Below are 25,168 nucleotides of genomic sequence, written 5' to 3'. Positions count from 1 at the left end.
CTGGCACCACACTGCCAGTTCTCTGACCTCCTCCCTATAGGCCGTCTCATCGTTGTCGGTGTTGGAGTCATGTTTGGCCATGCAGTCATGGGTGAACAGGGAATACAGGAGGGCACTAAGTACACACCCCTGAGGGGCCCCAATGTTATGGATCAACATGGCAGACGTGTTGTTGCCTATTCTTACCACCTGGGGGCGGCCCGTCAGGAAGTCCAGGATCCAGAGGGAGGTGTTTAGTCTCAGAGTCCTTAGCATAGTGATGAGCTTTGTGGGTACTATGATGTTGAACACTGAGCTGTAGTCGATAAACAGCATTCTCACATAGGTGTTCCTTTTGTCCAGGTGAGAAAGGGCGGTGTGGAGTGCAAATGAGATTGCGTCATCTGTGGATCTGTTGGGGCGGTATGCGAATTGGAGGGGGTATAGGGTGTCCGGGAGGATGCTGTTGATGTGAGCCATGACCAGCCTTTCAAAGCACTTCATGGCTACCGACGTGAGTGCCACGGGGTGGTAATCATTTAGACAGGTTACCTTCGATTCCTTGGGCACAGGGACTATGGTGGTCTGCTTGAAGCATGTAGGTATTACAGACTCGGTCAGGGAAAGGTTGAAAATGTCAGTGAAGACACTTGACAGTTGGTCCGCGCATGCTTTGAGTACACATCCTGGTAATCCGTCTGGCCCAGCGGCTTTGTGAATGTTGACCTGTTTAAAGGTTTTGTTCACATCAGCTAACGAGAGCGTTAATCACACATTTGTAACTAGCCTCTTAATACTTGCATAAAGGTGCAAGATAGACATGTTCATTATAGTCATAATGAGATGTGAGGGTCGCTGCCTTGACTAAGATTCTCCAGAGAAGTACAGGGCCTGTTGCATTTATTCGCATAATGAAATCAGATTGATGAATGTAGTTTATTATATTCAACATAATTTTCATTCAATTACAGTATATCCAAAGTGTACTCTATTTTCATGTGGTGAAAAGTGTACTGCAGTATAATTCATGAGCATATACTTGATTTTCATATCACAATAAGTGTACTTCAGTATAATTACAAAAAGTATACTTTCTTTTGTCTTCAAAAATGTCTTGTATACTTACATTAAATATACTAGAATATCATGTACTTCAAGTACTAGATTTTCATGTAATGAATGTCTTTGCTAAAAGCAAGATCACCCTGGAAATCTGACATACTTATTATTGTTCTCAATAAGGAAGTAGTTACCTTATATTTCCTTTAAATTCTACCGGTCTACCTGTTACCAAAAAAGAATGAGTGACAGGAGCAGAATGGCTTTTGTTGTCTCTTCAATGAGGAAATACAAGTAATTGCAATATTTTAAATAGTAATTTAACCCAAGTCTGGTTCCCCCAATACAATCCTTTCAGATATACACAAGTGATTAGGGAAGAGGGGCTAGGAGCTAAGCACAAGTTTAGTTTTTATGATGAGGCAAATGTCTGTGTAAACAGACAATAAAATGCCATTTTATTTGAAGTGCTCTATTCATGGAAAATCCCATGGGGTAAATCCCAGTAGTTTTAAAACAAATCTCTACGTGTCTTCTTCCTATCAGGGATTTTTTTAATATCGTGGTAGGGCTGCACCACACTGCCATCAAGTGGCTAAAGCCTGTGTGTGTCTGCCCATCATTGTTTGCCCAAATCACACATCTCACCACTCTCCCTCAAATTCTCCTTTTTATGCATTCTATCCAACCCTCACAAATTCCATCCCCGCTTGCCCACTGACCCCTCCCCCTAAACACTGCTGAATTACAAAAACAAACTGCATCATTAGGAAACAATTTATTGAACATTTGCCACCAGACATACAGTATCACTTAAATACAGAGTCAGCTTCAACCTGGAGCCATTTAATTCCCTTCATCTTGAAACATCAGGGACAGACTCCTTTTACAAACCCTCCTCTCCCCTCAGTCATGCTCTCTGTAGCTACACACAGACAGTGTGGGAATGTTACTTTGTGAATCCCAAATCGATCCCTCCCTAATCCGTCCCTACCCCCTCGTCCAGGAGTCTATTTGGGATTCAGAAACTCTGTGCTTGAATTCTTTTGGTTTTCTGTCTTCTAATAGAGAGTAGAATAGGGGTACAGCTCAATAATCTAACAAGATTTCCTCTCCTCACACCGCTCCCTTCCTCTGCACTCATCTGTAAAAACTGGACAGGTGAAAGGTCATACCCAGTAGGGTTAGAACATCATATTGCTTTCTCGTAAGAGAGGGAGACACTTGAGATGCACAGTAGGTAGTGAAAGCAGTTTCCGTTCTGAAAACATGATTAAGAAGCTATAGTAGATGTAGGAGGAAGTTGCCCCTAAACACTGACACAGGGTCAGATACAGTGAGCTCCAAAAGTATTGGAACAGTGAATTTTTGCTGTTGTTATTTTTGGCTCTGTACTTCAGCACTTTGGATTTGAAATTATACAACGACTACAAGGTTAAAGTGCAGACTGTCATAGAATACACTACTACATTGATGTAAATGCTACCATGATTATGGAAAATCCTGAATGCATCGTGAATAATGAGTGAGAAAGTTAGATGCACAAATAATAATCATACACAAAGCGGATTTTTACATCTTTAGGAAAACAGCCCTAATGTTGGAAACAAATATCATTATGTTGTCACATGTATTTTCTAAGATAGAGCACAGAATATTTTACATACAGCAAGTATTCATGGGACCAAAGAGTTGAGCCTGCCTCATGTTTTCATTCTTGCCATGGAAAAAAAATATTGTCATACTGGTATCGTCACAGCCCGATCAACAAGACTGTCCCTAAACGTTAAATGCTGATTCAAACAATTAAACAGTAGCTAGGGATAACTAAAAAAGCTATCACATATACTGAAGTTCTTCAGCTAGATTTTGGCCATTAAAACATTCACTAACGTTAGCTAACAGTTTAAAAGCTGACGTATTTCACTGCTAACATCAGCCTTGTTGAACGCACCTCAAGGGTATAAATTAAAACTGTCTGATAAAAACAAGCCTCTATTTTACATTTAAATCTAGCATAAAGGTGCTCGCCGATCGTACGCCATTTTTAATGTTGCTTCGTTGGAAGATTGGATGGCCTCTCCAAGGCAACCCTACACACATGTTCAGACAAAAGACACAAACACAGGAGACATAGATTACAAATCACTGGCCACTTCAAGGAAATGAAACACGAGACACTTTAATAAAGGTCTCCGTATCTAGCATTACTCTTCTCATATGTATAAACCGCACCACTTCAAGGAAATGAAACACGAGACACTTTAATAAAGGTCTCCGTATCTAGCATTACTCTTCTCATATGTATAAACCGCACCACTTCAAGGAAATGAAACACGAGACACTTTAATAAAGGTCTCCGTATCTAGCATTACTCTTCTCATATGTGTGAACTGTACTCTATACTATTTTACGGTATCTTAGTCACTTTAATTGTGTGTAAATATTGCATCACCCATCTCATATGTATATACTGTACTCTATACTATGCCACTGTATCTTAGTCTAATACCGCTCTGAGATATAAACTCAGCAAAAAAAGAAGCATCCCTTTTTCAGGACCCTGTCTTTCAAAGATAATTCGTAAAAATCCAAATAAACACTTTACAATGGAGATCTGTGGTTAAACACTGTTTCCCATGCTTGTTCAATGAACCATAAACAATTAATGAACATGCACCTGTGGAACGGTCGTTAAGACACTAACAGCTTACAGACGGTTAGAAATTAAGGTCAAAGTTATGAAAACTTAGGACACTAAAGAGGCCTTTCTACTGACTCTGAAAAACACCAAAAGAAAGATGCCCAGGGTCCCTGCTCATCTGCATGAACGTGCCTTAGGCATGCTGCAAGGAGGCATGAGGACTGCAGATGTGGCCAGGGCAATAAATTGCAATGTCCGTACTGTGAGACACCTAAGACAGCGCTACAGGGAGACAGGATGGACAGCTGATCGTCCTTGCAGTGGCAGACCCCATGTAACAACACCTGCACAGGTTAGGGTGCTCAGGTGTCCAGTGCTCAGACTGTCCGTAATAGGCTGAGAGAGGCTGGACTAAGCGCTTGTAGGCCTGTTGTAAGGCAGGTCTTCACCAGACATCACCGGCAACAACGTCGCCTATGGGCACAAAACCCCACCGTCGCTGAACCAGACAGGACTGATAAAATTAGCTCTTCACTGACGAGTCATGGTTTTGTCTCACCTAGGGGTGATTGTCGGATTCGCATTTATCGTCGAAGGAATGAGCGTTACACCGAGGCCTGTACTCTGGAGCGGGATCGATTTGGAGGTGGAGGGTCCGTCATGGTCTGGGGCGGTATGTCACATCATCATCGGACTGAGCTTGTTGTCATTGCAGGCAATGTCAACGCTGTGCTTTACAGGGAAGACATCCTCCTCCCTCCTCCCCCTTCCTGCAGGCTCATCCTGACATGACCCTCCAGCATGACAATGCCAACAGCCATACTGCTCATTCTGTGTGTGATTTCCTGCAAGACTGAATGTCAGTGTTCTGCCATGGCCAGCGAAGAGCCCGGATCTCAATCCCATTGAGCACGTCTCAGACCTGTTGGATCGGAAGGTGAGGACTAGGGCCATTCCTCCCAGAAATGTCTGGGAACTTGCAAGTGCCTTGGTGGAAGAGTGGGGTAACATCTCACAGCAAGAACTGGTAAATCTGGTGCAGTCCATGAGGAGGAGATATCTGCATTAAGTATTGCAGTGTGATGGCCACACCAGATACTGACTGTTACTTTTCATTTTGACCCCCCCTTTGGTCAGGGACACATTATTCCATTTCTGTTAGTCACATGTCTGTGGAACTTGTTCAGTTTATGTCTGTTGTTGAATCTTATATTCAAATATTTACACCTTTTAAGTTTGCTGAAAATAAACACAGTTGACAGTGAGAGGACTTTTCTTTTCTGCTGAGTTTATGTATATACCAGCTGCTTAATGCAGCTACTTTAAAACGATGGAAGCCCTCAATGGCAATGTTCATGCAACAACAGGTTATATTCAACTAGAACTCTCTATGTCTCACACACACAAACCCCTATTGTACCTAAATGACGGTCTTGAAGGTCTGCAGAATGAGGTTGGTTTGGTGGATCAGTCTGTTCGCACTGATGAACACGTTGATCGCCCTGGAAACAAGGATGGTTCATTTATATTGTTATTTAACAACTGCAAATCAAACAAAAACGCAAAACAGTTGTTCAAAATAGCCCTGACATTTCAAACCTGATTAAATCATTGGTTTCTCATGGTCATCGTAAAATAAACAGTAAGAACATTCCCACTAGTAATATTATTAGAAATAATGTACACTGAACAAAATATAAACGCAACATGTAACAATTTCAAAGATTTGACTGAGTTCCAGTTCATATGAGGCAGTGGTCACCAACCGGTCAGTGGCGCAATTGGCGGTGCACTTGATTCAGAAGCCCTGCGCACCGGCAGATCTGTGGCTAAATCGAGTGTGCCTACAACTTCCAGCAAAGTTTGATACTAGCTACATGAGATTTCATCACTTTTAAAAACCATGAGCAGAGAGAGACTGTCAAAGAATACAGCAGAGCTGCTGTTTATATGAGTGAGTTCATGTTAAAGTTTTTATTCAGCACCATTACAAAACATAAAACGTACTCTGTACTACCACTCGCGCTGCAGCTGCAATTAATTAGTAGCCAAGTGTATCGATAGCCCTGCGTTTTTGTTGTTATTAGCAGCTTGTCATGTCTATTTTAATATATCTCGATATATTTCACTTTCTCTGGTCATAGGAACAACATGAATTTGTGCATGAGGCCGATGAGCTTTTGACTCGTTTTGCCATCAGGTGGAAGACGGTGTACCCCACCTCAGTCTCACTTGAGGCAAGGAAGGAGAGAGCAGGGACTGTGAGAGGCGGACCCTCTGCTGCTCTCTCCCTCTCTCCGCTGAGACTAATGCCGTGTTCAAAACAACTGGGAACTCAGAAATCTTCCGACTTCAGTGCGTTCAAGACAACAGGGAACTCTGGAAGAAATCGTTTTGAACTGGGGATTGAGTTGATCAGGCTGTTTATTGTAGCCTGTGGAATGTTGTCCAACTCCTCTTTAATGGCTGTGGAAAGTTGTGGATATTGAAGAGAACTGGAACATGCTGTTGTACAAGTCGTTCCTGAGCATCCCAAACAGGCTCAATGAGTGACACGTCTCACATTTTTTTTTTTTTTTTTTGACCTTTATTTAACTAGGCAAGTCAGTTAATTAAGAACAAATTATTTCAATGACGGCCTAGGAACAGTGGGTTAACTGTTTTGTTCAGGGGCAGAACGACAGATTTTTACCTTCTCTGCTCGGGGATTCGATCTTGCAACCTTTGGTTACTAGTCCAACGCTCCAACCACTAGGCTACTTGCCGTCACGAGTATGCAACCCATGGAAGAACTGGGACATTTTGCCAGGAATTGCCAGGAATTGTGTACAGATCCTTGTGACATGGGGCCGTGCATCATCATGCTGAAATATGGGGTGATGGTGCGGATGATTGGCAAGACAATGGGCCAGGATCTCGCCACGGTATCTCTGTGCATTCAAATTGCAATCGATAAAATGCAATTGTATTCATTGTCCGTAGCTAATGCCTGCCCATACCATAACCCCACCGCCACCATGGGGCACTCTGTTCACAAAGTTGACGTCAGCAAACAGGTCGCCCACACAACGCCATACATGCTCTCTCCCATCTGCCCGGTACAGTTGAAACCAGGATTCATCCGTGAAGAGCACACTTCTCCAGCGTGCCAGTGGCTATTGAAGGTGAGAATTTGCCCACTGAAGACAGTTACGACGCCAAACTGCAGTCAGATCAAGATCCTGGTGGAGGACGGCGAGCATGCAGATGAGCTTCCCCGAGACGGTTTCAGTTTGTGCAGAAATTCTTCGGTTTTGCAAACCCACCGTTTCACCAGCTGTCCAGGTGGCTGGTCTCAGGCGTACCCGCAGGTGAAGAAGCTAGATGAGGTCTTGGGTTGGCATGGTTACATGTAGTCTGCGGTTGGACATACTGCCAAATTCCCTGGCAAGAGCTCTGGGGAGAATTTCTGCAGTCAGCATGCCAATTGCACGCTCCCTCAAAACATGACATCTGTGGCATTGTGTTGTGTGACAAAACTGCACATTTTAGAGTGGCCTTTTATTGTCCCCAGCACAAGGTGCACCTGTGTAATGATCATGGTGTTTAATCAGCTTCTTGATATGCCATATCTGTCAGGTGGATGGATTATCTTGGCAAAGAAGAAATGCTCACTAACAGGGATGTAAACACATTTGTGCACAACATTTGAAAGAAATAAGCTTTTTGTGCCTATGGAACATTTCTGGGATCTTTTATTTAAGCTCATGAAACATGGGACCAACACTTTACATGTTGCGTTTATATTTTTGTTCAGTGTATTTTTGCTGTGGGTTTAGTAAGTGCTGTTTTGTGAAGGGAAAAAAAATCCCCCAATCACAACTCACTGCTGTCGATGAACATAGATCTATCTATATTCAGTGTCCTTATGAATCTACTCCACACAACTCACTTTCCATCTTTGAAGTATGTTTTGAGGGTGTCGCTGAAGCTTTTGGAATATTTGACAAACTCCTTCTTCTGGTGCTCAAGAGCCTGGACACACAGAATAGTTCAGTTCTACTTTCAGCCATTGATCACATTAAAGATAAGATAAGGAAGAAACACAGAGTGTACAAAACATTAGGAACACCTTCCTAATCTTGAGTTGCAACCCCTTTTGCCCTCAGAACAGCCTCAATTTGTCAGGACATGGACTCTACAAGGATGTCAAAAGCGTTCCACAGGGATGATGGCCCATGTTGACTCCAATGCTTCCCACAGTTTGTGTCAAGTTGACTGGATGTCCTTTGGGTGGTGGACCATTCGTGATACACACAGGAACCTATTGAGCGTTAAAAATCCAGCAGTGTTGCAGTTCTTGACACATTCAAACCTGTGCACATACACAATCCAAGTCCTTCTTTAACCGGTCTCCTCCCATTCATCTACGCTGATTGAAGTCCATTTAACAAGTGACATCAATAAGGGATCATAGCTTTTCACCTTGATTCACCTGTGACAGACTGACCGGGTGATATATAGTATGTCATGGAAAGAGCTGTTTTGTCCACTCAGTGTATATTCCACATCTCTGTGTGTCTTACCCTACGGTTCTGGTAGTGGTATTTCTTAAAGACGTTATTGACTGTATCCAGGAGCTCCTTTATAGCACTGGCGATGTCTCTATGGAAAAGAACAACCAACACCAATCAAGAAGCAGGATGTCAAGGACATGCTAATGAAGGTGTGTGTGTTAGTGTATACTAGGGATGCAATAGTATACTGTATGTTGTCGACCGTTCGGTACGCCCCCTATGGTTCAATACGCACATGTGAACCGCGGAATTATGATATGCCTGTCATTTTCCAAAACGTGCTTATTGCGCTGCAGACTACACGCATGTTGTAAATTCAGATCCACAGAATTAGACTGGCAGCTTGTGAACAGGCAAGGCAGACAACTGCTTGGGGCTCCAGGACGTTAGGGGGCTCCTGAGGGCTGGCAAACTTTGCTCCACAGCAATGTCTCAAAATGTGGCAACCCCAGTGACAGCAAACCCTCCCCCTTAAACAACCAATAGACAATTTGCAATGACATCTCAGTAGGAAACCTCCCTAAAGGGGCCTCATGAAGAGAGTGGAAACTAAAAAAACGAATATTCTCTCAGATCCAATGTGACAATGGCGGGTGCTAGAGACAGAGAGAAGCACATTTGAAGAGGCACCACCGTCTTTAAAATCCACTGGGTGGGAACATTTTGGATTCAGCATTCTCCCCAGACCTGACTGCCCTTAACCAACACAAAAACATCCTATGGCGTTCTGCATTAGCATCGAACAGCCCCCGTGATATGCAGCTGTTCAGGGAAGCTAGAAACCATTATACACAGGCAGTTAGAAAAGCCAAGGCTAGCTTTTTCAAGCAGAAATTTGCTTCCTGCAACACTAACTCAAAAAAGTTCTGGGACACTGTACAGTCCATGGAGAATAAGAACACCTCCTCCCAGCTGCCCACTGCACTGAAGATAGGAAACACTGTCACCACTGATAAATCCACCATAATTGAGAATTTCAATAAGCATTTTTCGACGGCTGGCCATGCTTTCCACCTGGCTACTCCTACCCCGGTCAACAGCACTGCACCCCCCACAGCAACTCGCCCAAGCCTTTCCCATTTCTCCTTCTCCCAAATCCGTTCAGCTGATGTTCTGAAAGAGCTGCAAAATCTGGACCCCTACAAAATCAGCCGGGCTAGACAATCTGGACCCTTTCTTTCTAAAATTATCTGCCGAAATTGTTGCCACTCCTATTACTAGCCTGTTCAACCTCTCTTTCGTGTCGTCTGAGATTCCCAAAGATTGGAAAGCAGCTGCGGTCATCCCCCTCTTCAAAGGGGGGGACACTCTTGACCCAAACTGCTACAGACCTATATCTATCCTACCATGCCTTTCTAAGGTCTTCGAAAGCCAAGTCAACCGACCATTTCGAATCTCACCATACCTTCTCTGCTATGTAACCTGGTTTCAGAGCTGGTCATGGGTGCACCTCAGCCACGCTCAAGGTCCTAAACGATATCTTAACCGCCATCGATAAGAAACATTACTGTGCAGCCGTATTCATTGATCTGGCCAAGGCTTTCGACTCTGTCAAACACCACATCCTCATCGGCAGACTCGACAGCCTTGGTTTCTCAAATGATTGCCTCGCCTGGTTAACCAACTACTTCTCTGATAGAGTTCAGTGTGTCAAATCGGAGGGTCTGCTGTCCGGACCTCTGGCAGTCTCTATGGGGGTGCCACAGGGTTCAATTCTTGGACCGACTCTCTTCTCTGTATACATCAATGAGGTCGCTCTTGCTGCTGGTGAGTCTCTGATCCACCTCTACGCAGACGACACCATTCTATATACTTCTGGCCCTTCTTTGGACACTGTGTTAACAACCCTCCAGGCAAGCTTCAATGCCATACAACTCTCCTTCCGTGGCCTCCAATTGCTCTTAAATACAAGTAAAACTAAATGCATGCTCTTCAACCGATCGCTACCTGCACCTGCCAGCCTGTCCAACATTACTACTCTGGACGGCTCTGACTTAGAATACGTGGACAACTACAAATACTTAGGTGTCTGGTTAGACTGTAAACTCTCCTTCCAGACCCATATCAAACATCTCCAATCCAAAGTTAAATCTAGAATTTGCTTCCTATTTCGCAACAAAGCATCCTTCACTCATGCTGCCAAACATACCCTTGTAAAACTGACTATCCTACCAATCCTCGACTTTGGCGATGTAATTTACAAAATAGCCTCCAATACCCTACTCAACAAATTGGATGCAGTCTATCACAGTGCAATCCGTTTTGTCACCAAAGCCCCATATACTACCCACCATTGCGACCTGTACGCTCTCGTTGGCTGGCCCTCGCTTCATACTCGTCGCCAAACCCACTGGCTCCATGTCATCTACAAGACCCTGCTAGGTAAAGTCCCCCTTATCTCAGCTCGCTGGTCACCATAGCATCTCCCACCTGTAGCACACGCTCCAGCAGGTATATCTCTCTAGTCACCCCCAAAACCAATTCTTTCTTTGGCCGCCTCTCCTTCCAGTTCTCTGCTGCCAATGACTGGAACGAACTACAAAAATCTCTGAAACTGAAAACACTTATCTCCCTCACTAGCTTTAAGCACCAACTGTCAGAGCAGCTCATAGATTACTGCACCTGTACATAGCCCACCTATAATTTAGCCCAAACAACTACCTCTTTCCCTACTGTATTTAATTTATTTATTTATTTTGCTCCTTTGCACCCCATTATTTTTATTTCTACTTTGCACATTCTTCCACTGCAAATCTACCATTCCAGTGTTTAACTTGCTATATTGTATTTACTTTGCCACCATGGCCTTTTTTTGCCTTTACCTCCCTTATCTCACCTCATTTGCTCACATCGTATATAGACTTGTTTATACTGTATTATTGACTGTATGTTTGTTTTACTCCATGTGTAACTCTGTGTCATTGTATGTGTCGAACTGCTTTGCTTTATCTTGGCCAGGTCGCAATTGTAAATGAGAACTTGTTCTCAACTTGCCTACCTGGTTAAATAAATAAATAAATTCAATACGATGAAGAGGGTAAGAAGACCGTAAACAAAAAAAGTAGAGTCTGCAAGCATTGTTTTGCCACTGTCGGCTACTCGAGTGGAAACACTTCTAACATGATGTGTCATTTACGTGGCCATCACCCGGCCGTATCCCTTGCAGGTGGAGCTGGAGCAAGGAGAGTCCACTCGTTAGCGAAAAACACAATCTCTCGCTGCTGCCTTCCAACAACAATTTGCGATAAATCCAGAAAAACATAAAGAAATAAGGAAAGCCGTGGGAGTATTCATAGCCAAAGATTGTATTGCCTATGCAAGTATGTACCTTGTTAATTTAAAATAGAGAAGGCAAATCACCTACAGCTTGTCAAAGCTAAGAAGCACTTTTAATTGTAATGTTTTACTCCCCTTGATTCCAAGTAGACAGAAACCAGGCCTAGTCAGACATGCTGCCATTTTTCTGAACAGAAAGTTTGATTTGTCTATTGACAAAATAAAGAGTTCATTGTTTAAAAGGGTGATGTGTTTTTATTTTTTTCTGGAAAAATAAAGATACCGAAACCGTTACCCACAAAGCGTGATACATACCGAACCGTGGGCCCACTGTACCGTTGCATCCCTAGTGTATACTGTGTGCGTGTACTCACTTAATTGTCTGTAGGAAGCGTACCCTGTCGTTGATCTCGTCAGGTATCTTACTGAGGATGTGTTTCAGAGCTCTGGATTTCTCATTTAGGTCCTGGAACTCCTGCTCTGGCCTGTCCACTAAGAACTCTACACACACGGAATAGGACATAGGAGTATATTTTAATAAACAACTATAAACATACTGAAGCCCTTGTAAGCAGATGCTTAGTGCTGGTACTTTTCTACACACACACCTTCCACGTCATCTGCAGCCATGCGCAGCAGAGACTCTGTGTAGTTTATCTGAACGTTTTTCTTCTCCAGAATTTTCATTATGATGTCCTGAGTTAGGCCTGGGTTCTCCCTCTCTGCCTAGCAACACAAAAACACGCACATACAAAAACACACAATTACATCTGCTGAGTATTCAAGCTGCCCATCCTTGATTTAGACTACTGACATGCAACCAGAGCCCAAGGGTTACGTAAGGGCAAAGGTCATACATTTATGGGGTAAGGGGTCCTGTGTTGGTGTGTCTTACCTTGATAAAGGCTGCTCTCAGAGTCTGGGCAGCTGACAAGTTGATCCTCTCCAGCTGCCAAACCAACACACACATTGTTAGGGGCTGACAAGAACACACACTCATCCAGGGTTCGACATACAGGGCTGCCTGCTGGTCCGGGGAGGTTTTGGAAGCTCTCCAGGCCAGTCAATCATCCAAACCAGTGAAAAAAATTATAAGATTGTTATTTTCAATCAAGGCTAAATAATTTATGAAAAAACAGGAATTCCTGAAGCTGCTAGTTCGTTATGTAGATTATTTATCTCACACGGGCCGCACACACAGCCTCATTTGAGCAGAATCATCTGTCGGGCAGCAAGAGCGCGCAGCTCTCAGCTGTCCTGATTCTTTTGGAAAACGTTTTGTCTGTTGCAAATGACACCGTTTATTCCAAACGCTCTTCAATGTAAAAGCTGCTGGGTTCTTAAACGGAAGTCGTACCATAGTCCCATGTACCAACACCACAGTCGCTTCCAAGCTCAAGACCCTGGGACTATACAGCTGCCTCTGCAATTGGATCCTGGAATTCCTGAAGGGCCACCCCGAAGTGCTAGCAACAACACATCCGGCACGCTGATCATCAACACGGGGGCCCCTCACCTTTACTCCCTGTTCACCCAAGACTGCGTGGCCGTGCAGGACTCCAACACCATTATCAAGTTTGCTGACAACGACGGTTGTACGACTGATCACCGACAATGATGACGGAGCCTATAGTGAGGAGGCAAAGAGACCTGACAGTGTGGTGCCAGGACAACAACCTCGCCCTCAACATCAGCAAGACAAAGGAGCTGACCGTGGACTACAGGAAACGGAAGGGAGAGTATGCCCCTATCCACAGAGGGGGATGTAGTGGAGCAGGTCGAGAGCTTCATGTTCCTCAGTGTCCACATCACTAAGGAATCTTGACAGCCTGCAACACCACTTGGTACGGCAACTGCAAGGCACCTGACCTACACAGGGTGGTGATTACGGCCCAGTACATCACTGGGGCCAAGCTTCCTGCTATCCAGGACCTCTATACCATGCGGTGTCAGAGGAAGGCCCTAAAGGTTGTCAAAGACTCCAGCCACCCTAGTCATAGACTGTTCTCTCTGCTACAGCACAGCAAGCAGTACCGGAGCACCAAGTCCGGGTCCAAAAGGCTTCTTAACAGCTTCTACCCCCAAGCCATAAGACTCCTGAACAGATAATCAAAGGGCTACCCAGACCCCTCTTTTACACTTCTGCTACTCTCTGTTTATAATCCATGCATGGTCAAGTTAACTCTACCTACATGTACATATTACCTCAATTACCTCGACTAACCGGTGCCCCCGCACATCGACTCTGTACCGGTACCCCCTGTATATAGCCTCCACATTGACTCTGTACCGGTAACCCCCTGTATATAGCCTCCACATTGACTCTGTATCGGTAACCCCCTGTATATAGCCTCCACATTGACTCTGTACCGGTAACCCCCTGTATATAGCCTCCACATTGACTCTGTATCGGTAACCCCCTGTATATAGCCTCCACATTGACTCTGTACCGGTACCCCTGTATATAGCCTCCACATTGACTCTGTACCGGTAACCCCCTGTATATAGCCTCCACATTGACTCTGTATCGGTAACCCCTGTATATAGCCTCCACATTGACTCTGTATCGGTAACCCCCTGTATATAGCCTCCACATTGACTCTGTACCGGTACCCCCTGTATATAGCCTGCACATCGACTCTGTACCGGTACCCCCTGTATATAGCCTCCACATAGACTCTGTACCGGTACCCCCTGTATATAGCCTCCACATAGACTCTGTACCGGTACCCCCTGTATATAGCCTCCACATTGACTCTGTACCGGTACCCCCTGTATATAGCCTCCACATTGACTCTGTACCGGTACCCCTGTATATAGCCTCCACATAGACTCTGTACCGGTACCCCTGTATATAGCCTGCACATCGACTCTGTACCGGTACCCCTGTATATAGCCTCCACATAGACTCTGTACAGGTACCCCCTGTATATAGCCTGCACATTGACTCTGTACCGGTACCCCCTGTATATAGCCTGCACATTGACTCTGTACCGGTACCCCCTGTATATAGCCTGCACATTGACTCTGTACCGGTACCCCCTGTATATAGCCTGCACATCGACTCTGTATCAGTACCCCCTGTATATAGCCTCCACATTAACTCTGTACCGGTACCCCCTGTATATAGCCTGCACATCGACTCTGTACCAGTACCCCCTGTATATAGCCTCCACATTAACTCTGTACCGGTACCCCCTGTATATAGCCTCCACATTGACTCTGTACCGGTACCCCCTGTATATAGCCTCCACATTGACTCTGTACCGGTACCCCCTGTATATAGCCTCCACATTAACTCTGTACCGGTACCCCCTGTATATAGCCTGCACATTGACTCTGTACCGGTACCCCTGTATATAGCCTCCACATTAACTCTGTACCGGTACCCCCTGTATATAGCCTCCACATTGACTCTGTACCGGTACCCCCTGTATATAGCCTCCACATTGACTCTGTACCGGTACCCCCTGTATATAGCCTCCACATTAACTCTGTACCGGTACCCCTGTATATAGCCTCCACATTGACTCTGTACCGGTAACCCCTGTATATAGCCTCCACATTGACTCTGTACCGGTACCCCTGTATATAGCCTCCACATTGACTCTGTACCGTACCCCCTGTATATAGCCTCCACATTGACTCTGTACTGGTACCCCCTGTATATAGCCTCCACATTGACTCTGTACCGGTACCCCTGTATATAGCCTCCACATTGACTCTGTACCGGTACCCCCTGTATATAGCCTCCACATAGACTCTGTACCAGTACCCCTGTATATAGCCTCCACATTGACTCTGTACTGGTACCCCCTGTATATAGCCTCCACATTGACTCTGTACTGGTACCCCCTGTATATAGCCTCCACATTGACTCTGTACTGGTACCCCCTGTATATAGCCTCCACATTGACTCTGTACCAGTACCCCTGTATATAGCCTCCACATTGACTCTGTACTGGTACCCCTGTATATAGCCTCCACATTGACTCTGTACCGGTACCCCTGTATATAGCCTCCACATTGACTCTGTACTGGTACCCCCTGTATATAGCCTCCACATTGACTCTGTACCAGTACCCCCTGTATATAGTCTCCACATTGACTCTGTACTGGTACCCCCTGTATATAGCCTCCACATTGACTCTGTACCAGTACCCCCTGTATATAGTCTCCACATTGACTCTGTACTGGTACCCCTGTATATAGCCTCCACATTGACTCTGTACTGGTACCCCTGTATATAGTCTCCACATTGACTCTGTACTGGTACCCCTGTATATAGCCTCCACATTGACTCTGTACCGGTACCCCCTGTATATAGCCTCCACATTGACTCTGTACTGGTACCCCCTGTATATAGCCTCCACATTGACTCTGTACTGGTACCCCCTGTATATAGCCTCCACATTGACTCTGTACTGGTACCCCCTGTATATAGTCTCCACATTGACTCTGTACTGGTACCCCCTGTATATAGCCTCCACATTGACTCTGTACCGGTACCCCCTGTATATAGCCTCCACATTGACTCTGTACTGGTACCCCTGTATATAGCCTCCACATTGACTCTGTACTGGTACCCCCTGTATATAGCCTCCACATAGACTCTGTACCAGTACCCCCTGTATATAGCCTCCACATTGACTCTGTACCGGTACCCCCTGTATATAGCCTCCACATTGACTCTGTACCGGTACCCCCTGTATATAACCTCCACATTGACTCTGTACCGGTACCCCCTGTATATAGCCTCCACATTGACTCTGTACCGGTACCCCCTGTATATAGCCTCCACATTGACTCTGTACTGGTACCCCTGTATATAGCCTCCACATTGACTCTGTACTGGTACCCCCTGTATATAGCCTCCACATTGACTCTGTACTGGTACCCCCTGTATATAGCCTCCACATTGACTCTGTACTGGTACCCCCTGTATATAGCCTCCACATTGACTCTGTACCGGTACCCCCTGTATATAGCCTCCACATTGACTCTGTACCGGTACCCCCTGTATATAGCCTCCACATAGACTCTGTACCAGTACCCCTGTATATAGCCTCCACATTGACTCTGTACTGGTACCCCCTGTATATAGCCTCCACATTGACTCTGTACTGGTACCCCCTGTATATAGCCTCCACATTGACTCTGTACTGGTACCCCCTGTATATAGCCTCCACATTGACTCTGTACCAGTACCCCTGTATATAGCCTCCACATTGACTCTGTACTGGTACCCCCTGTATATAGCCTCCACATTGACTCTGTACCGGTACCCCCTGTATATAGCCTCCACATTGACTCTGTACTGGTACCCCCTGTATATAGCCTCCACATTGACTCTGTACCAGTACCCCCTGTATATAGTCTCCACATTGACTCTGTACTGGTACCCCCTGTATATAGCCTCCACATTGACTCTGTACCAGTACCCCCTGTATATAGTCTCCACATTGACTCTGTACTGGTACCCCCTGTATATAGCCTCCACATTGACTCTGTACTGGTACCCCCTGTATATAGTCTCCACATTGACTCTGTACTGGTACCCCCTGTATATAGCCTCCACATTGACTCTGTACCGGTACCCCCTGTATATAGCCTCCACATTGACTCTGTACTGGTACCCCCTGTATATAGCCTCCACATTGACTCTGTACTGGTACCCCTGTATATAGCCTCCACATTGACTCTGTACTGGTACCCCTGTATATAGTCTCCACATTGACTCTGTACTGGTACCCCCTGTATATAGCCTCCACATTGACTCTGTACCGGTACCCCCTGTATATAGCCTCCACATTGACTCTGTACTGGTACCCCCTGTATATAGTCTCCACATTGACTCTGTACTGGTACCCCCTGTATATAGCCTCCACATTGACTCTGTACTGGTACCCCCTGTATATAGCCTCCACATTGACTCTGTACCGGTACCCCCTGTATATAGTCTCCACATTGACTCTGTACCGGTAACCCCCTGTATATAGCCTCCACATTGACTCTGTATCGGTAACCCCCTGTATATAGCCTCCACATTGACTCTGTATCGGTAACCCCCTGTATATAGCCTCCACATTGACTCTGTACCGGTACCCCCTGTATATAGCCTGCACATCGACTCTGTACCGGTACCCCCTGTATATAGCCTCCACATAGACTCTGTACCGGTACCCCCTGTATATAGCCTCCACATAGACTCTGTACCGGTACCCCCTGTATATAGCCTCCACATTGACTCTGTACCGGTACCCCCTGTATATAGCCTCCACATTGACTCTGTACCGGTACCCCCTGTATATAGCCTCCACATAGACTCTGTACCGGTACCCCCTGTATATAGCCTGCACATCGACTCTGTACCGGTACCCCCTGTATATAGCCTCCACATAGACTCTGTACTGGTACCCCCTGTATATAGCCTGCACATTGACTCTGTACCGGTACCCCCTGTATATAGCCTGCACATTGACTCTGTACCGGTACCCCCTGTATATAGCCTGCACATTGACTCTGTACCGGTACCCCCTGTATATAGCCTGCACATCGACTCTGTATCAGTACCCCCTGTATATAGCCTCCACATTAACTCTGTACCGGTACCCCCTGTATATAGCCTGCACATCGACTCTGTACCAGTACCCCCTGTATATAGCCTCCACATTAACTCTGTACCGGTACCCCCTGTATATAGCCTCCACATTGACTCTGTACCGGTACCCCCTGTATATAGCCTCCACATTGACTCTGTACCGGTACCCCCTGTATATAGCCTCCACATTAACTCTGTACCGGTACCCCCTGTATATAGCCTGCACATTGACTCTGTACCGGTACCCCCTGTATATAGCCTCCACATTAACTCTGTACCGGTACCCCCTGTATATAGCCTCCACATTGACTCTGTACCGGTACCCCCTGTATATAGCCTCCACATTGACTCTGTACCGGTACCCCCTGTATATAGCCTCCACATTAACTCTGTACCGGTACCCCCTGTATATAGCCTCCACATTGACTCTGTACCGGTAACCCCTGTATATAGCCTCCACATTGACTCTGTACCGGTACCCCCTGTATATAGCCTCCACATTGACTCTGTACCGGTACCCCTGTATATAGCCTCCACATTGACTCTGTACTGGTACCCCCTGTATATAGCCTCCACATTGACTCTGTACCGGTACCCCTGTATATAGCCTCCACATTGACTCTGTACCGGTACCCCCTGTATATAGCCTCCACATAGACTCTGTACCAGTACCCCCTGTATATAGCCTCCACATTGACTCTGTACTGGTACCCCTGTATATAGCCTCCACATTGACTCTGTACTGGTACCCCCTGTATATAGCCTCCACATTGACTCTGTACTGGTACCCCCTGTATATAGCCTCCACATTGACTCTGTACCAGTACCCCCTGTATATAGCCTCCACATTGACTCTGTACTGGTACCCCTGTATATAGCCTCCACATTGACTCTGTACCGGTACCCCTGTATATAGCCTCCACATTGACTCTGTACTGGTACCCCTGTATATAGCCTCCACATTGACTCTGTACCAGTACCCCCTGTATATAGTCTCCACATTGACTCTGTACTGGTACCCCCTGTATATAGCCTCCACATTGACTCTGTACCAGTACCCCCTGTATATAGTCTCCACATTGACTCTGTACTGGTACCCCCTGTATATAGCCTCCACATTGACTCTGTACTGGTACCCCCTGTATATAGTCTCCACATTGACTCTGTACTGGTACCCCTGTATATAGCCTCCACATTGACTCTGTACCGGTACCCCCTGTATATAGCCTCCACATTGACTCTGTACTGGTACCCCCTGTATATAGCCTCCACATTGACTCTGTACTGGTACCCCCTGTATATAGCCTCCACATTGACTCTGTACTGGTACCCCTGTATATAGTCTCCACATTGACTCTGTACTGGTACCCCTGTATATAGCCTCCACATTGACTCTGTACCGGTACCCCCTGTATATAGCCTCCACATTGACTCTGTACTGGTACCCCCTGTATATAGCCTCCACATTGACTCTGTACTGGTACCCCTGTATATAGCCTCCACATAGACTCTGTACCAGTACCCCCTGTATATAGCCTCCACATTGACTCTGTACCGGTACCCCTGTATATAGCCTCCACATTGACTCTGTACCGGTACCCCCTGTATATAACCTCCACATTGACTCTGTACCGGTACCCCCTGTATATAGCCTCCACATTGACTCTGTACCGGTACCCCCTGTATATAGCCTCCACATTGACTCTGTACTGGTACCCCCTGTATATAGCCTCCACATTGACTCTGTACTGGTACCCCCTGTATATAGCCTCCACATTGACTCTGTACTGGTACCCCTGTATATAGCCTCCACATTGACTCTGTACTGGTACCCCCTGTATATAGCCTCCACATTGACTCTGTACCGGTACCCCCTGTATATAGCCTCCACATTGACTCTGTACCGGTACCCCCTGTATATAGCCTCCACATAGACTCTGTACCAGTACCCCCTGTATATAGCCTCCACATTGACTCTGTACTGGTACCCCCTGTATATAGCCTCCACATTGACTCTGTACTGGTACCCCCTGTATATAGCCTCCACATTGACTCTGTACTGGTACCCCCTGTATATAGCCTCCACATTGACTCTGTACCAGTACCCCCTGTATATAGCCTCCACATTGACTCTGTACTGGTACCCCCTGTATATAGCCTCCACATTGACTCTGTACCGGTACCCCCTGTATATAGCCTCCACATTGACTCTGTACTGGTACCCCCTGTATATAGCCTCCACATTGACTCTGTACCAGTACCCCTGTATATAGTCTCCACATTGACTCTGTACTGGTACCCCCTGTATATAGCCTCCACATTGACTCTGTACCAGTACCCCCTGTATATAGTCTCCACATTGACTCTGTACTGGTACCCCCTGTATATAGCCTCCACATTGACTCTGTACTGGTACCCCCTGTATATAGTCTCCACATTGACTCTGTACTGGTACCCCCTGTATATAGCCTCCACATTGACTCTGTACCGGTACCCCCTGTATATAGCCTCCACATTGACTCTGTACTGGTACCCCCTGTATATAGCCTCCACATTGACTCTGTACTGGTACCCCTGTATATAGCCTCCACATTGACTCTGTACTGGTACCCCTGTATATAGTCTCCACATTGACTCTGTACTGGTACCCCCTGTATATAGCCTCCACATTGACTCTGTACCGGTACCCCCTGTATATAGCCTCCACATTGACTCTGTACTGGTACCCCCTGTATATAGTCTCCACATTGACTCTGTACTGGTACCCCCTGTATATAGCCTCCACATTGACTCTGTACTGGTACCCCCTGTATATAGCCTCCACATTGACTCTGTACTGGTACCCCCTGTATATAGCCTCCACATTGACTCTGTACTGGTACCCCCTGTATAAAGCCTCACTTGTTATTTTACTGCTGCTGTTTAATTATTTGTTACTTTATTTTCTATTTTTCACTTGACACTTATTTCTAGTTATTTTTTTGAAACTTCTTAAAGCATTTTTGGGTAATGGCTCGTAAGTAAGCATTTCACTAAGGTCTACACCTCTTGTATTCGGCGCATGTGACAAATAAAATATCATTTTGATTTGACAATGATTCTCTACCCTATACTTGCTTGTTTTGTCACAAACTTAAATTAGGTGAACTATTCGAATTTTTAGCAACCAGGAAATGGCAGAGTGATTTCTGCATAGTGCATCTTTAACTCTGCATTGTTGGAAAAGAAAGAACCTTGTAAGTAAGAATTTCACTTTTAGTCAGTGGTGTAAAGTACTTAAGTAAAAACACTTTAAAGCACTACTTAAGTAGTTTTTTGGGGTATCTGTACTTTACTTTTAAAATTTTTGATAACTTTTACTTCACTATATTGCTAAAGAAAGAAAATGATAAAGAAAATGATGTACCTTTTACTCCTTACATTTTCCCTGACACCCAAAAGCACTCGTTACATTTTGATAGGAAAATGGTCCAATTCATCCACTTATCAAGAAAACATCCCTGGTGCCTCTGATCTGGCGGACTCACTAAACACAAATGTTTCATTTGTAAATGAATATCTAAGTCTTGGAGTGTGCCCCTGGCTATCCGTAAAAAAATACAAATAAACTTTGCATAATAAGGAATTTGAAAATATTTAAACTTTTGATACATAAGTATATTTTAGCAATTCTGTTTACATTTAATACTTAAGTATATTTAAAAACAAATACTTTTAGACTTTAACTCAAGTAGTATTATGGGTGACTTTCACTTGAGTCATTTTCTATTAAGGTATCTTTACTTTTCATGAAGTATGACATTTGAGTAGTTTTTCCACCAGTGCTTTTAGTCTACACCTGTTGTTTACCAAGCATCTGACAAATACAATTTGATTTGTAGTTCATTTCAATTGTATGGTTTCCACGCATTGCCATTCCAATCTGAATAGTTTGCGAAGTGTTTGGCACAAGCCTGCTACGTTAGGTTGTGCACAAGTTGCACATCTATAAATTATAAATTCTTCCATGCTCTAAAGTGGAGTGAAGTCCACAGGGTTCCATATTTCAACTTCTTCCAGCCACTCGTTTCTTTTGTTTTTTTTATAAAGAGACACAACTGAACTACAACTTCTGTGTAAGTACAAAATGGAAATAAACAACATTTGGAGTAAACGGTTTCTGTTGTGAAAACGTTTTCCGACAAGCACGTGAAAACGGCATAAGAATTGTTGTGGACAATTTTCTTTTTAATTTTACCTTTATTTAACCAGGCAAGTCAGTTAAGAACAAATTCTTATTTTCAATAACGGCCTAGGAACAGTGGGTTAAGTGCCTGTTCAGGGGCAGAACGACCGATTTGTACCTTGTCGGCTCGGGGGTTTGAACTTGCAACCTTCCGGTTACTAGTCCAACGCTCTAACCACTAGGCTACCCTGCCGCCCCGACTAAGAACATCCCAGATTTTTAGTTTTTCTATAAGAAAAAGTGTGATATATAGAGAGTGAAAACCTGAAAACACAGGAAAACTCGGAAAAACAAAACCTGGAAATATGAATTCAGTGTACGATGAAACAGATTTTAAAGGGCCCTAGAACAGACTGTTCAAAATCACTAACAAGAATACCCTTTTTGAGATTGTTTTGAGATGAAAAATAAAACTTGCATAATCAATGTAAATATTATATTGTCAAGTTAAAATGTTATTATTTGTGTATGGAGAGTAGGTTATAGGCTAGCTTGCTCAGCTCGCAAATTAAAGATCAAATCCCCTGATATTTAAATGATGCACGCATCATCCACTATCCTTTGAGATCTTGGCCCTGGCCAGTATGTTTTCCATTTGGACCAATAGCTTTCAGTTCACACTGGCCCGGTGTGCCACTGGAAAATGTACCTGAATCTATATTAGACAAAACATTCACACACATTACCTCGTTAAAAACGGGGTACATGACAGCGTATAGCGTCATGGAGACCATGGAGTTTGTCTCGGTTTCAATCCTCATCTCTTCCATGGTCATCCTCCAAGGAGGTGTAGAGATAGGCAGCAACACGCTCTCACACACAGAGAAGTTCCAAGAGTCCCCAGAGTGACAAGAGCCTAGAGAGAGAGTGATTTGTTACCGGTTGCCACAAGGGCAACCATTGAAGAACAAACACAGTTGTAAATACAACCCATATTTATGTTTATTTATTTTCCCTTTTGTACTGTACATAGCTATAATATGACATTTTAAATGTCTCTATACCTTCAAAACTTGTGAGTAATGTTTACTGTTCATTTGATTGTTCATTTCACGTTTGCCAAAGCAAGTGAAATGGATGTAAACATATGGTTTCCCATGCCAATAAAGCCATTTGAATTAAATAGAGAGAACTTCGTCTATGTTGTCATGTAGACAGACCTAAGGCGTTATTAACTTCCTCTTCTACTGTGACATGATTAGCTACCATGTAAACATGTTCGGTTCCTAAGAAGCTAGCTAGCTAACTTAGCTGTCACACATGATTGCTAAATTTAGTTATCAAAGTTTGGTAACTACCTAGCTAGTTGGCAGATTATGTCCATTTAGGTGGACCATTTACTGTGAAAATCACCTAGCCATTTAGCTAACGTTAACTAGCTAACTACATTAACGTTACCTATCAGTATCATGCTACTGTCGCTAACACGTTAGTGACGCTTGAGCAACTCGCAAATGTGTGGCATATGCACTGTCATTCAGTAGAGATGCGTCTAACGGTTAAATGGTGGTTATCTTAACTAACCACAGATAGTTACCTTTATTTTCCCCGTTCTAATAGCCAGAATATCTGGTTAGCTGCGCTGTTGTCATCAACGTCTCCTTCAGCGACACAAAGAAATACTTCCGGGTCACGGAATTTTGGAAACGCTCTAAATAAAAGTCCCCCACATAATGGTAGGAACGTGTCAATAACCTCAATTATTCACGATACATTAAAAATAATTGTCTAAACATGGACAATGATTCACATTTGTTCATATTTAACTGACATTTGCATTAAATGTTCCAAAGTCGAATAAATGCCCGCAATGAAAATCACTGTATATGAAATACACAATAGCTCTAGAGCAAAAACTATTCAAGGTGCCGCAGTAAAAGTACTGTAGATAATACTCAGTGGGGTAGTAGAATGTATAAATGGTGTCATTTCACGGAGCACTGAATTATACGGACTATTGCTGGCCTTTTACTCTTTTTTTTGTGTGCTCCGAGTGGCGCAGCGGTCTAATGCACTGCAGCTCAGCGCTAAAGGCGTCACTACAGACATCCTTTGTTCATATTTAAGTGACATTTGCATTAAATGTTCCAAAGTCGAATAAATGCCCGCAATGAAAATCACTGTATATGAAATACACAATAGCTCTAGAGCAATGACAGGCTGTATCACATCCGGCCCTGATTGAGAGTCCCATAGGGCGGAGCACAATTGGCTTAGCGTCCTCTGGGTTTGGCCATGTAGGCTGTCATTGTAAATAACGATTTGTTCTTAGCTGACTTGCCTAGTTAAATAAAGGTTACACTCCACCCATTCCACTGGCCCCTGTATGTGGATTACATATTGGTTTACAGAGCAAAAACTATTCTCGGTGCAGCAGTAAAAGGGTTGTAGGGAATGCTCAGAAGGATCTGTAGAATGTATATATGGTGCAATTTCATTGGACATGGAATTATATGGAGTGTTGCTGGCCTTTTACTGTGGTCAAATAGCTTAAAATGGGATGCCTGGACACTATATAGCACAGTAGCACTATACAAATATAGCACAGTATGGGCAAAACGATCAATTGCTTGTCAATAAAACCAGTGTCCAGTCTACTCACCACAGTCCTTAGAATACAAAACAGGTGAGTCTTCACAAAAAGCTAGTGCATAGAAAGTGTTACTGGACTTTTATGTGGTCAAACAACTTACAGGCAAAACTATGCATTATGCCAATGTAAAAGTGGGGTGGGGAGTACTCAGTAGGGTCTGTAGAATCTACACTATATATTAAAAAGTATATAGTGAATTCCACTATTTCAGCCACACCCATTTCTAACAGGTGTA

The 25,168-nt window shown here is 44.4% G+C and overlaps 1 protein-coding gene across 1 annotated transcript; it reads right to left on the bottom strand.

Annotated features, from left to right (window-relative positions):
• Positions 1-1,801: 1,801 nt before the first annotated feature.
• Positions 1,802-23,985, bottom strand: LOC115129808 (programmed cell death protein 10-B-like). Its single transcript, XM_029660538.2, has 9 exons — positions 23,878-23,985; positions 23,027-23,196; positions 12,410-12,463; positions 12,123-12,240; positions 11,889-12,015; positions 8,248-8,326; positions 7,614-7,696; positions 5,103-5,184; positions 1,802-3,131 (listed from the first exon to the last, which is right to left on the bottom strand). Exons 2-8 carry the CDS (start codon positions 23,114-23,116, stop codon positions 5,103-5,105), a joined length of 633 nt encoding a protein of 210 aa, XP_029516398.1. The 5' UTR covers positions 23,117-23,196; positions 23,878-23,985; the 3' UTR covers positions 1,802-3,131.
• Between the last annotated feature and the right edge of the window lie 1,183 nt (positions 23,986-25,168).

Source organism: Oncorhynchus nerka, linkage group LG5, assembly GCF_034236695.1.
Source record: "Oncorhynchus nerka isolate Pitt River linkage group LG5, Oner_Uvic_2.0, whole genome shotgun sequence".
Taxonomy (NCBI): Eukaryota; Metazoa; Chordata; class Actinopteri; order Salmoniformes; family Salmonidae; genus Oncorhynchus; species Oncorhynchus nerka.
The sequence above is the reverse complement of the archived record's forward strand: the minus strand, read 5'-3'. Positions and strand labels throughout refer to the sequence as shown.